Here is a 13,016-nt window from a genome sequence, read left to right on the forward strand (position 1 = left end):
TTTCCCTTTAAACAATGCCAGTTGCCTGGCAGCCCTGCTGATCTATTTAGCTGCAGTAGTGTCTGAATCACACCAGAAACAGGTCTGACAATGTCAGAAACACCTGATCTACTGCATGCTTGTTCAGGGGCTATGGCTAATAGTATTAGATGCAAAGACTCAGCAGGATATCCTGGCAACTGGTATTGCTTGTTCCAGAGTTAACCAAAGTGTACCAGTGCTGAAACCTTACAAAGATTTTATACATACCTGGGGCTTCCTCCAGCTACTCCGATCGCTCCCACGCCGCCGTCCTCCGCTGCTCGCAGCTTCGGGAACCGGGTCCCGTCACTGATGTCAGTCGCTGCCAGCTACGCAGGAGAAGTGCGCCCCTCTACATATCTCTCCAGCGACTGCTGCAGAGATACGCAAACAGCGCACTTCTCTTATGTCAGACTGGAGCCGACTGGCGTAAGTGGCGGGACCCGGAAAGCGGAGGACGGCGATGTGGGAGTGATCGGAGCGGATGGGGCTGGAGGAAGCCCCAGGTATGTATAAAATCTTTGTAAGGTTTCAGCTCTGATACACTTTAAAAATAAATAAATATGGCAGCCTCCATGTGGTAGAACCTTCCACACAGCCAATCAGTAGCTGTTCAGTCTCTATAAATGAAAGTCCTAAAAGTCAAGATGTCCACTGACTTGCAGTACGGTTGCGGACATACGGTTTTAATGTGAATTTGAGAGACACAGGCATTTTGAATTTAAATTTTTCACATCAGATTTGTAATTACCATAGCAACTGACCTCTATGTCACTGTCAATGGCACAATCATTCATCCAACCACACAAGCCCGCTGCCTGGGTGTCACCCTGGACTTCGGGCCCTCTCCTTCACCCTCCCACATCCAAACCGTAGCTAGAGCCTGCTATTTCCACTTACGCAACATCTCCATCCTTTCCTGACCCCAGACACTACCAACTCCTTGTCCATGCCCTCATCATCTCCCGCCTGGACTACTGCAACTCCCTCTTGTCAGGCCTTCCTCAAAACCACATCGCCCCCCTAAAATCCATCATGAACGCAGCAGCCAGACTCATCTACTCCTCCCACCGCTCTGTCTCCACGACTCCCCTACGCAAATCCCTTAATTGGCTTCCAATTCACTTCAGAATCAGCTTCAAGATCCTATGTTTGGCATACAAATCCATACACAAGTCCTGCCCAACCTACATCTCTGACCTGGTCAGCAGATATACACCTGGCCGCCCACTTCGCTCCTCCAACGACCTCCTCTTAACCACCCCACGCATCTCGCACTCCCATGCCAGACTGCAGGACTTCACTAGAGCTGCCCCTATCCTGTGGAACTCTCTCCCACTGCCCATCAGGCTCGCTCCCACCTTCAAAAAAGCACTCAAAACTCACTTCTTCAAGGAGGCCTACATCGACTCAACACTACCCTAATCCTTTCTGCCCATAACTTCTTGATGCACCCCCTCCTTTTGTGTCACCAACCCCTCCCTCTAGATTGTAAGCCTTTGGCAGGGCCCTCTCCCCTTGTGTATCATACTTGACTGTGTGCAGTGTACCCAGAATTTGGAACTGGTAATTTTTTACCACTACCATTCCAGTTTATGATCTGGCATTGTACTCCTATCTGCATTGTGTTGTGTATCTTATTGCTATTACCTGTATTGTTGTATCTATGGTCTGTTACCTGTATTGTTCTGTCACCCTTGTTATCATTGTCTGTAATCCTATTTATTGTATAGTGCTGCGTAATATGTTGGCGCTATATAAATCTAATAAATAATAAATCAATAATACTTCTCACAATTTATTGATCTACATCTTGTTTTTTCCACCTCCAATTAGGCTTTCTTTGGGGGGTACATTTTGCTAAGAATTATTTTTTATAAATGCATTTTAACAGGAATATTAAGAGAAAAATTCAAAAAATACATTATTTCTCAGTTTTTGGCCATTATAGCTGTAAAATAATACATGCGACCATAATTAAAACCTATGTATTTTATTTGCCCGTTTGTCCCGGTTATTACACCATTTAAACTTTGTCCCCTATCACAATGTCTGGTGCCAATATTTTATTTGGAAATAAAGGTGCATTTTTTCAGTTTTGCGTCCATCACTATTTAAAAGCTTATAATTTAAAAAAGGTTTGTAGTATACCCGATTCACATGCATATTTAAAAAGTTCAGACCCTTAGATAACGGGGTTTTTGTTCCCCAAAAATTTTAATTTGGGTAATTTTTGGGTGTTTGGAAATAAACAGTTAATTTTTAATGTTATGTGTGTAAATTGCCTTCAAAAATGTACGTAGATGTAGTTTTACTATTTGGCCACATTGAGTTTTTTTTTTTTTTTTCCTTTGTCCTTCTTGCTTCCCGGAAGCACGAGGAGGACGAGGAACCTTTTTTTTTTTTTCAGAAAAACTGCTGCCTCTGATAAGAGACCGTCGTTTTTTCTGCTGGGGACTTAGATCAGTGACCGGGAACCATGTTCCCGTTCACTGATCTCAGGGCTACCAGGGAACGGAATGGGGGCGAGCGCGGGAGCGCGCCACGGCAGCAGAGCAGCCACCTGGACGTGAGGATCACGTCCAGGCGGCTGCAATGGTTAAAGGACACCCGAGGTGACGTGACATGATGAAGTAGATGTGTATGTACAGTGCCCAGCACACAAATAACTATGCTTTTTTTTTTTCTTTCTCTGCCTTAGGCCTGGTGCACACCAAAAACCGCTAGCAGATCCGCAAAATGTTGCAGATTTTGAAACGCTTTTTCTTATTTTTCTGTAGCGTTTCAGCTAGCGTTTTGCGGTTTTGTGAAGCGTTTTTGGTGTAGTAGATTTCAGATATTGTTACAGTAAAGCTGTTACTGAACAGCTTCTGTAACAAAAACGCCGGCAAAACCGCTCTGAGCTGCCGTTTTTCAGAGCGGTTTGCGGTTTTCCTATACTTAACATTGAGGCAGAAACGCCTCCGCAATCCAAAATCTGCAGCAGCCCGGGAGTATGCGTTTCTGCAAAACGCCTCCCGCTCTGGTGTGCACCAGCCCATTGAGATACATTGACCAAGCGTATCCGCAGCCGCAAACGGCTGCAGAAACGCTGAAAAAGCCGCTCGGTGTGCACCAGCCCTAAAAGAGCTAAAAATCAGGAATGCAAATTACAGTTTCTGTCTGGGTTGTGACCGGGTCAGACTACAGCATAACCCTCAGAGATAAGGAATTGCGGCCATAAAACACTTTCCTGACAGTAAATGGTTTCTGAGAGCAGGAAAGAGATAAAAAGGGTCCATAGTTTATAGATTTTAGCTCTGGCATACTTTAATTAAGGTGTCATTGAGAAGAGGTCATGAAACAGTAAAAACTTAAAACGTACATTTAAATATAAAATAAAACTGTGGGATAACTAAAAATGTCATATTTAGAAGAAGGAGGACAGATACAATTGTTTATCTCCTTTGTTTATTTTCTCCTCGGATGTCCTTTAAAGGGAACCAGAGACGAAGCACCCTCATGTATTTTACCATATATATTAGTGGGAACATTAGAGAAAACACCTACCCTGCTCTCTGTTTCTTATCAGCCCTGATAAAATCCCAGAATGAGCATTCTTTATAGCCGAGTGTCTTCTGTCATGCCTTTTCAAGTCCAAGCCTGCCCCCTGCTGGCTCTGCTCAGGAATCATTATAGCTGAGTCATTATAGCAAAGCCAGACTGAATGCTCAGTCTGGGATTTTATCAGGGATGATAAGAAACAAGCTGTGCAGTGGATAATGAAACTGAAAGCATGGTAGGTGTTTTCTCTAACGTTCCCACTAATATATATGGTAAAATACATGAGGGTGGTTCGTCTCTGGTTCACTTTAAGGGTAGTTTCACACTATACCCGTTGTGATTCACATCATCAAAAATACGATTGTAACAGTTTTAAAAAGTCACTCACGCAGGGCGATGCAATGGATACAGACTATAGACTTATCGTACAATCTGGCAGAAATCGTCGCACCGTACATGCACCGGTGTGGAAGCGCCATTGGAATGTAATTGCATTGTGTGTCATTGTCTGCTGCACAAGGACGTAGTGTGCATTCCCTCTAAAGAATAATTGCGCAAAAGGTGGATCAGCGCAACACCAGGCCGCCTCCGAATGGCCTCCATCAGAGATGCGCTGAGCCCCCCCAGGAACTACAAACGCACCTTGAACCAAAACAGAATCTCTTCATATACACCAAAAGCATGGCTGTTAGGTGGGAGCAGCTGACCAAAAACGAATTACATTAGTACATAGCAAGGAAATGAGCAGCGCTACTTAAAAACAGACTAGTGCCTACCTGCAAAAGAGTGCAAGCCCCACTTGTGGGGTCAAATACACACCGAGCATACACATGACCTGTCTACCACTGGATGATGTTAGTTTCCTGTAACAGCTTGCATGCAACCTAATATATATATATATATATATATATATATATATATATATATATATATATATATATATATATATATATATATATATATATATATATATATATATATATATATATATATATATATATATATATATATATATATATATATATATATATATATGCAGAGCTTCTGTTTGGGTTCAAGGTGCGTTTGTAGTTCCTGGGGGGGCTCAGCGCATCTCTGATGGAGGCCATTCGGAGGCGGCCTGGTGTTGCGCTGATCCACCTTTTGCGCAATTTTCAATTTTATTTGATTAGCCGCACCCAGGCTATGCATATACATAGGTTAGGATTTAGTTAGTGTTAGGCCCCTCCCATGGAGGATTGACTTCTTCGCAGTGGGAGGGACGAGTACTTAATAGGTTGCATGCAAGCTGTTAATGGAAACCAACATCCTCCTCTAGTGGTAGACAGGTCATGTGTATGCTCGGTGTGTATTCGACCCCACAAGTGGGGCTTGCACTCTTTTGCAGGTAGGCACTAGTCTGTTTTTAAGTAGCGCTGCTCATTTCCTTGCTATATCCTCTAAAGAATAACCCAAAGGAACGAGGAAATCCACCATGAATTCATTTACTCCAGTGACCATCAGCTTCATCAGACCTCAGGCAGCTTCTCTGAAAGCTTAGGACTGGGAGGCGATCAGCTGAAGACAAAGACCCCAAACCTCCAGGTTCTCCTGGTTACAGCCAGGGAATCTTTTTGACACAAATGATAACCAAAGTTCTCTTTTTTTTGGGAAGATACATTTCTAGAAAAACACTCCGATGACTCAGCAACTGGCCACCAGCACACTGCCAGGGGAGCTAATTTATGCCGCATGTAATTGAACCAATCAAAATCAGCAGTTTCGGCATTTGATTGGTGCGGTGTACTTTTGCATGAACTAAGAATGACAGCCTCTCTAACCAACAGCAAGGACAGGGGACACAGGCGTGCGCACACACAGAGAAACACACACACACACACACAGAGAAACACACACACACACACACACACAGAGAGAAACACACACACACACACAGAAACACACACACAGAGAAACACACACACACACACAGAAACACACACACACACACAGAGAAACACACACACAGAACCACACACACACAGAACCACACACACACAGAACCACACACACACAGAACCACACACACACAGAACCACACACACACAGAACCACACACACACAGAACCACACACACACAGAACCACACACACACAGAACCACACACACACAGAACCACACACACACAGAACCACACAAACACAGAACCACACACACACAGAACCACACACACACAGAACCACACACACACAGAACCACACACACACAGAACCACACACGGGCTGTGGAGTCGTGACTCCAGGTACCCAAAAATTGTTCCAACTCCACAGCCCTGACACACACACATCCCAGCTGTCACTACCATCCAATCACCCGGTCACATGAACAACACTGAATATCTTCTCTCGCCATTATTGTAAACATGTTTGCAACTTTATTAAAACAGTTATAAAGTATGTACAAAAATAGCTGAAAGAAATCGTAGAAAGTAATAGAGATCAGGAAAATTTCAATTCCGCCGAATCGCAAGTAGTACAAATAAATAAGAGGAACTCATTACAGTTCTTTGTGGTTTTTGGCTTAATCGTTACAGCAGCTAAAGAGAATCTGTCACAAGCAGAATACTCAGAAGAGGAGCCTCCTGCTGCCATGCCCCACCCCCAACAGATATCCAACAGTTCTGCATTGACATCACTCATGTAGGCCCCCGCTCCATTGGCCTGGAGGCAGAGAATAGCAGCTTCTCCCTGAGGTTTCTTACTGAGGTATTCTATGGTAGGAGTTCCCCTATAATTATCCTCAGGACAGGGGCTGCTCTACAGGCCACCATCCCAGCGTGGGCGTCCCCATCATAGCTTCATTCCTTGAAGTCCAGGAACTGCTGCAGCTTCTTCCGGTGCTCTGAGGATACAGGAACCGCACTGAGGAGAGAACACAGGTCAGGGGTCAGTACAGAAGTCACTGGAATAATTTCATTTCTGCTGTAAAATACCCGGAAGCAAATCTACTTTATGAATATGGGTTGCCTTGGAGGTGGCACATAAGGTCTGCAGGCTATCCACACTAAAGCCCCGTACACACCTAGGAGGACTGTCTCCTGTCATCGGGAATGAGGCTTTACAGATGCATCGCTAGCTTGTGTTACTAGGCGGGGAAGTAGAAAGGCCAACTGAGTGGAACATGAGGAGGGTGGGTCATGGAGTGGGCGGGCAAGTGGGGAGGACTATTCCCTCAGCCAGCCAAGTCAATCACCAGCCGAGGAAGCTTTCCGGGATTGGAAGCTGAAGTACACACTTTGGCAGAGGCATTCCTTATTTGCCACCTCACAGAGTTTAACCCTTTTAGTATTGCTGTACTTTACTGTGATGGTCTAATTTTTATGGATTAAAGGATACATGAGGCAATTAAAAGAAAATCAGATTTACTTACATTGGTTGCCTCCAGCCCCTAGAAGCCTATGTGTCCCTCACCGCAGCTCTGGTGTCCACTCCATAGTGGCCATCGACGCAGCCCGCAAGACACTGGCAGAAAGCAGAGCTGCTGCGAGGGACACACAGGTTTCCAGGGGCTGGAGGAAGCCCCAGGTAAGTAAATCTGATTTGCCTCATGTATTCTTTTTACGGACAGTCCTTCTGGTATTTATTAGAGGTTATGTTTATACTTTGTATTTACATGTGGCTTGCAAGCACTTTGTTCTTTTCTGTTCAATTTACATTTATTGAGAGGGGGGGCCTTTATGTACACTAATACCCTGTGGATACGCCCCGTTTCAGTCCCAGCTGTCACTGGCCCCATAAGGACCAGAGACTTTTTGCTGTATTTTGAGCTGTGATCACTGTGATTGGCTCACAGTGATCACAGGGTCAGAAGCCAATTAAATCAGCTCCTGAACAGAGTATGAAGCTCAGTAGTCATTAAGACAGCCGAGCGAGTGGACTGCAGCGGCACCAGAGGCACAGGACTGTGCAGCAGCAAGTCACTGAAATCTAAGCCCTGGCAGGAATGATAGGCTGTACAGGACAAGGTTTAATTTATAAAAGGACCAGAAGAGGTTAATCTAGCATGTTTACCAGGCCTAAAGGGATTCTAAATTAAGAAGCATATGATTTTTTTTTCCTTTTAAAATAATACCAGTTGCCCGACTCTCCTGCTAATCCTGTGTCTCTAATACCTTTAGCCACAGCCCCTGAACAAGCATGCAGATCAGGTGCTCTGACTGATGTCAGACTGGATTAGCTGTATGCTTGTTTCAGGTGTGTGATTCAGCCACTACTGCAGCAAGAGATCAGTAGAACTGCCAGGCAACCGGTATTGTTTAAAAGGAAACATCCATATCCCTCTCAGTTAAGGTTAACTATAAAGCTAACCCGAGGTAAAAAAAAAATATAGGTTCAAAAAAAAAATGCTACCTGATCAGTGGGACTAGCTGGATCAGGGAACGTCCATTACTGCCACTCCCTAGCCCAGTGATGGCTAACCTTGGCACTAAGGCTGTGGTGGAACTACAAGTCCCATGAGGCATTGCAATACTCTGACAGCTCTAAGCATAGCTCGGGGAGGCAGAGGCATGATGGGATTTGTAGTTTTGTCACAGCTGGAGTGCCAAGATTAGCCATCGCTGCCCTAGGGTCACGGCGCTGCAGCTCTGGCCCTGTGTGTCTCATCACAGAGCGACGGCCACAGGCCTGAAAGGGGTGGGGGAGCTGCCCAATCAGAGCTGGGGAAGGGGCTTCCTAATGCCAGAGTGGGCATTTCGCAGCAGTGCCTCTCCTGCAAGGGACGACCCTTCCCAGTTAGCTGCTGTCAAGCTGCTTGTTGGCAATTTCAGGGGATTACAACGCAGTGGTGGTGGTGGGGGGTGTAGAGAGTGCCACAGAGGGGACACAAAGAAATGGCATAGCGCAGAGAACATGCCTCTCTGCACCGACTTGAAGAGCATTCAGTGGGAACCATTCTGGCCATACAGGGCCAAAAGCATACCAACCCTGAAACAGACTAACAATTGACTGAAGACCAAAATAGGCAAAAAAAATAAAACATTTTGGAACAGTGTGGGTAAGAAGTTATGATATTCCTCAATGTTTGTTTGCTATGTTACCTGTGGAGAGATTGGTTCACTAATAGTGGAAAAATCCCCGCAATAAAAACACAGGCTCTAACCCTTCAGTGTACTTTTTGATTGGAGATGCTCTTTAAATACTTACTGCAGGTGTTCCCCAAATTTAGTGGTTATCCTGTAGATGGCAGTCTTCAGCGTGGAGCGTAGAGCGAACCGCAGTGTTTTGTAGGAGGTATCCGCTAAGCTGGTCGCAGCTCTGGTGGGTTTGCTGGATGCGTGTGGCAGCTTGAAATGCTTCTCTACAGCCTGAAAGATACAACAGTGATCAACAACAGAGAACATCGGCAGCAATGAGATCCATGCCAGGCCGCAGAGCCACTCACCTCCTGCAGGGTCAGAAGAGTGGTCAGTATGCTGGACAGCGTGGTCTGCACCACCCCCATCTGGTCTTCTGAGTATGAGGCCCACACCAGATGAGACAACCCTGCAGAGAAGACAACAAGACTGCCTGTTACTTGTAGCTTATAAAGTGACTTCCACCGAAGGGTTCTGAATGAGAGAAAAACTCAAAAACAAGCTGCATGTACGATCTCCTGCAATCCAGGCTTTGGCATCTACAGTGAGGCCTGGAACCCACTAGAACGCTTTTTTGAGCATTTAGGGAGCGCATTAAATCACTAGCGATTTCCCTCAACGCTCTGCCAATGTAAAAAAATGTTAAATTCCACAGTAGCGACTGCAATTAGCAAAATTGCTATCGCAGGACATGCAGCATTTTGGGAGTGTTTGCGCTTCAATGTAAAGTATTGAAGCGCTGGCAAATCGCCCACGAATCTCTACACATAGCGATTTGTGTGCAATTTTAAGTGACTGCAAACTAAAAAAAAAAAAAAAAAATTATAATAAATTGAAAGGACCAATCAGAATTAAAAATCGCTACACGCTATCACAATTGCTGGCAATTGCTTACAAAACGCTAATTAAAAACGCTAGCGATTTGTAGGGGGTTCCAGGCCTAATGTAGACTGGAGTGATTCACACCATAGGGCATTGCCCATGAAGTATATGCATGCTCAGACCAGGGTTCTTGGACAATCCCACAGCAGAAACCAATATCGTAGTGTCGGCACTCTCCTCCATTCTCTAGCTCCTGACTTCTCGCAAGAGCTCCTGGACTCACTGTCACGTGATCAGTTACTTTCCCAGAACTCCTGGACTCGCTGTCACGTGATCAGTTACAGTCCCAGAGCTTCTGGACTCACTGTCACGTGATCAGTTACAGTCCCAGAGCTCCTGGACTCGCTGTCGCGTGATCAGTTACTGTCGCAGAGCTCCTGGACTCACTGTCACGTGATCAGTTACTGTCCCAGAGCTCCTGGACTCGCTGTCACGTGATCAGTTACTGTCCCAGAGCTTCTGGACTCGCTATCACGTGATCAGTTACAGTCCCAGAGCTTCTGGACTCACTGTCACGTGATCAGTTACAGTCCCAGAGCTTCTGGACTCGACAGTTACAGTAACAGAGCTCCTGGACTCACTGTCACGTGATCAGTTACAGTCCCAGAGCTCCTAGACTCGCTGTCACGTGATCAGTTACCGTCGCAGAGCTCCTGGACTCGCTATCACATGATCAGTTACCGTCGCAGAGCTCCTGGACTCACTGTCACATGATCAGTTACGGACGCAGAGCTCCTGGACTCACTGTCACGTGATCAGTTACTTTCCCAGAACTCCTGGACTCGCTGTCACGTGATCAGTTACAGTCCCAGAGCTTCTGGACTCACTGTCACGTGATCAGTTACAGTCCCAGAGCTCCTGGACTCGCTGTTGCGTGATCAGTTACTGTCCCAGAGCTTCTGGACTCGCTGTCACGTGATCAGTTACTGTCCCAGAGCTTCTGGACTCGCTATCACGTGATCAGTTACAGTCCCAGAGCTTCTGGACTCACTGTCACGTGATCAGTTACAGTCCCAGAGCTTCTGGACTCGACGACAGTTACAGTAACAGAGCTCCTGGACTCACTGTCACGTGATCAGTTACAGTCCCAGAGCTCCTAGACTCGCTGTCACGTGATCAGTTACCGTCGCAGAGCTCCTGGACTCGCTATCACATGATCAGTTACCGTCGCAGAGCTCCTGGACTCACTGTCACATGATCAGTTATGGACGCAGAGCTCCTGGACTCACTGTCACATGATCAGTTACGGACGCAGAGCTCCTGGACTCACTGTCACGTGATCAGTTACTGTCCCAGAGCTTCTGGACTCACTGTCACATGATCAGTTACAGTCGCAGAGCTTCTGGACTCGCTATCACATGATCAGTTACAGTCCCAGAGCTCCTGGACTCGCTGTCACGTGATCAGTTACAGTCGCAGAGCTTCTGGACTCACTGTCACGTGATCAGTTACCGTCGCAGAGCTCCTGGACTCGCTATCACGTGATCAGTTACTGTCGCAGAGCTCCTGGACTCGCTATCACATGATCAGTTACAGGTACAGTACAGTACAGTTAACTGATTGGCTGTTGGGGATTTGAATCTATTGGATGTTACTGAGGTTGGGAAGTATTTAAGTATACGCGCTTTACTCAGTTCTTGTGGTTGAAACAGCTTGAGAAAGGGCTGACACCTGAAACAGCGGGCTGTCGCTGTATTACCACTGCTTTTAATGTCTTTACAATAAAGAGCTTTTCTATTTTTGGATGTGCCAGCCTCCATCATAGTTTTGATTTCTGGATAGGATTCTTGGGTGCAAGGATTCATTGAGGCTTGGGCACCCATCTCCCTAGCTACGAGTGCCACTCTTTTTACCAGTGTATCAGTGACGTGATCAGTTACCGTCGCAGAGATTCTAGACTCACTGTCACATGATCAGTTACAGTCCCAGAGCGTCTGGACTTCCTGACACGTGATCAGTTACAGTCCCAGAGCTCCTGGACTCACTGTCACGTGATCAGTTACAGTCCCAGAGCTTCTGGACTTCCTGACACGTGATCAGTTACAGTCCCAGAGCTCCTGGACTCACTGTCACGTGATCAGTTACAGTCCCAGAGCTTCTGGACGTCCTGTCACGTGATCCGTTACTGTCGCAGAGCTCCTAAACGTGATGTGCTCAGTTACAGTCCCAGAGTTTCTGGACTCACTGTCACGTAATCAGTTAGTCCCAGAGCTCCTGGACTTCCTGTCACGTGATCAGTTACAGAGCTTCTGAACTCACTATCACATGATCAGTTAGTTACAGTCCCATAGCTTCTGGACTTCCTGTCACGTGATCAGTTACAGACCCAGAGCTTCTAAACTCACTGTCACATGATCAGTTACAGTCTCAGAGCTTCTGGACTTCCTGTCACGTGGTCAGTTACAGTTCCAGAGCTTCTGAACTCACTATCACATGATCAGTTAGTTACAGTCCCAGAGCTCTTGATCTCACTGTCACGTGATCAGTTAGTCCCAGAGCTTCTGGACTCAATGACACAGTTACAGTCCCAAAGCTTGTGCGAGAAGTCAGAGGCTGAAGTGAAGATACAAAGTCTGCTGTTGACACGCAAAGAGGTGGCTAGAACACAGACACTTCTAACACACACTAATGCACAGATAGGCGGCCCAGACTGGGTAACTTTGATACTGGCACAGTATTTGACCTGATGAAGCGGGTTACACCGCGAAACGCGTTGTCATTTTAAGTGTCCCAATAAAGTATGTATTTTCAGATCTCGTGAGTGACTACTCATTAACCAGCTGAGCGGTCTGGACGAGCTCAGCTCGTCCAACACCGCCAGCGGCTGCCGCTCAGGCCCTGCTGGGCCGATTTTCATGAAATAAAGAGCAGCACACGCAGCCGGCACTTTGCCAGCCGCGTGTGCTGCCTGATCGCCGCCGCTCTGCGGCGATTCGCCGCGAGCAGCGGCGAAAGAGGGTCCCCCCAGCCGCCTGAGCCCAGCGTAGCCGGAACAAAAAGTTCCGGCCAGCGCTAAGGGCTGGATCGGAGGCGGCTGACGTCAGGACGTCGGCTGACGTCGATGACGTCACTCCGCTCGTCGCTATGGCGACGATATAAGCAAAACAAGGAAGGCCGCTCATTGCGGCCTTCCTTGTTTATTCTGGGCGCCGGAGGCGATCGGAAGATCGCCTCCGGAGCGCCCTCTAGTGGGCTTTCATGCAGCCAACTTTCAGTTGGCTGCATGAAATAGTTTTTTTTTTATTTAAAAAAAACCCTCCCGCAGCCACCCTGGCGATTTAATCAGAACGCCAGGGTGGTTAAGGTAGAACTTCTTCTTACCTACCTACCTAGATAGATAGATAGATAGATAGACAGATATTTGTAGATCTAAGTGTATATGCCAATTCCATTTGACCCCTCACTGATTTTGTAAGTTTGTCCAATGACAAAGAAATGAAAAGTCTCAGAACAGTAT

The 13,016-nt window shown here is 46.5% G+C and overlaps 1 protein-coding gene across 1 annotated transcript in view; it reads right to left on the minus strand.

The window, feature by feature from the left end:
- Window positions 1-5,954: 5,954 nt before the first annotated feature.
- Window positions 5,955-13,016, minus strand: part of NDC1 (NDC1 transmembrane nucleoporin) — a 57,409-nt gene continuing 50,347 nt past the window's right edge. Inside the window, exons 16-18 of the mRNA XM_068238991.1 lie at window positions 8,986-9,086; window positions 8,748-8,908; window positions 5,955-6,464 (exon numbers count right to left, since the gene is read on the minus strand). Coding sequence (XP_068095092.1) covers window positions 6,401-6,464; window positions 8,748-8,908; window positions 8,986-9,086 — 326 coding nt within the window. The 3' untranslated portion in view covers window positions 5,955-6,400. The remainder of the gene's footprint in view (window positions 6,465-8,747; window positions 8,909-8,985; window positions 9,087-13,016) is intronic.

The sequence above is a fragment of the Hyperolius riggenbachi genome, chromosome 6, assembly GCF_040937935.1.
Source record: "Hyperolius riggenbachi isolate aHypRig1 chromosome 6, aHypRig1.pri, whole genome shotgun sequence".
NCBI classification, from domain to species: domain Eukaryota; kingdom Metazoa; phylum Chordata; class Amphibia; order Anura; family Hyperoliidae; genus Hyperolius; species Hyperolius riggenbachi.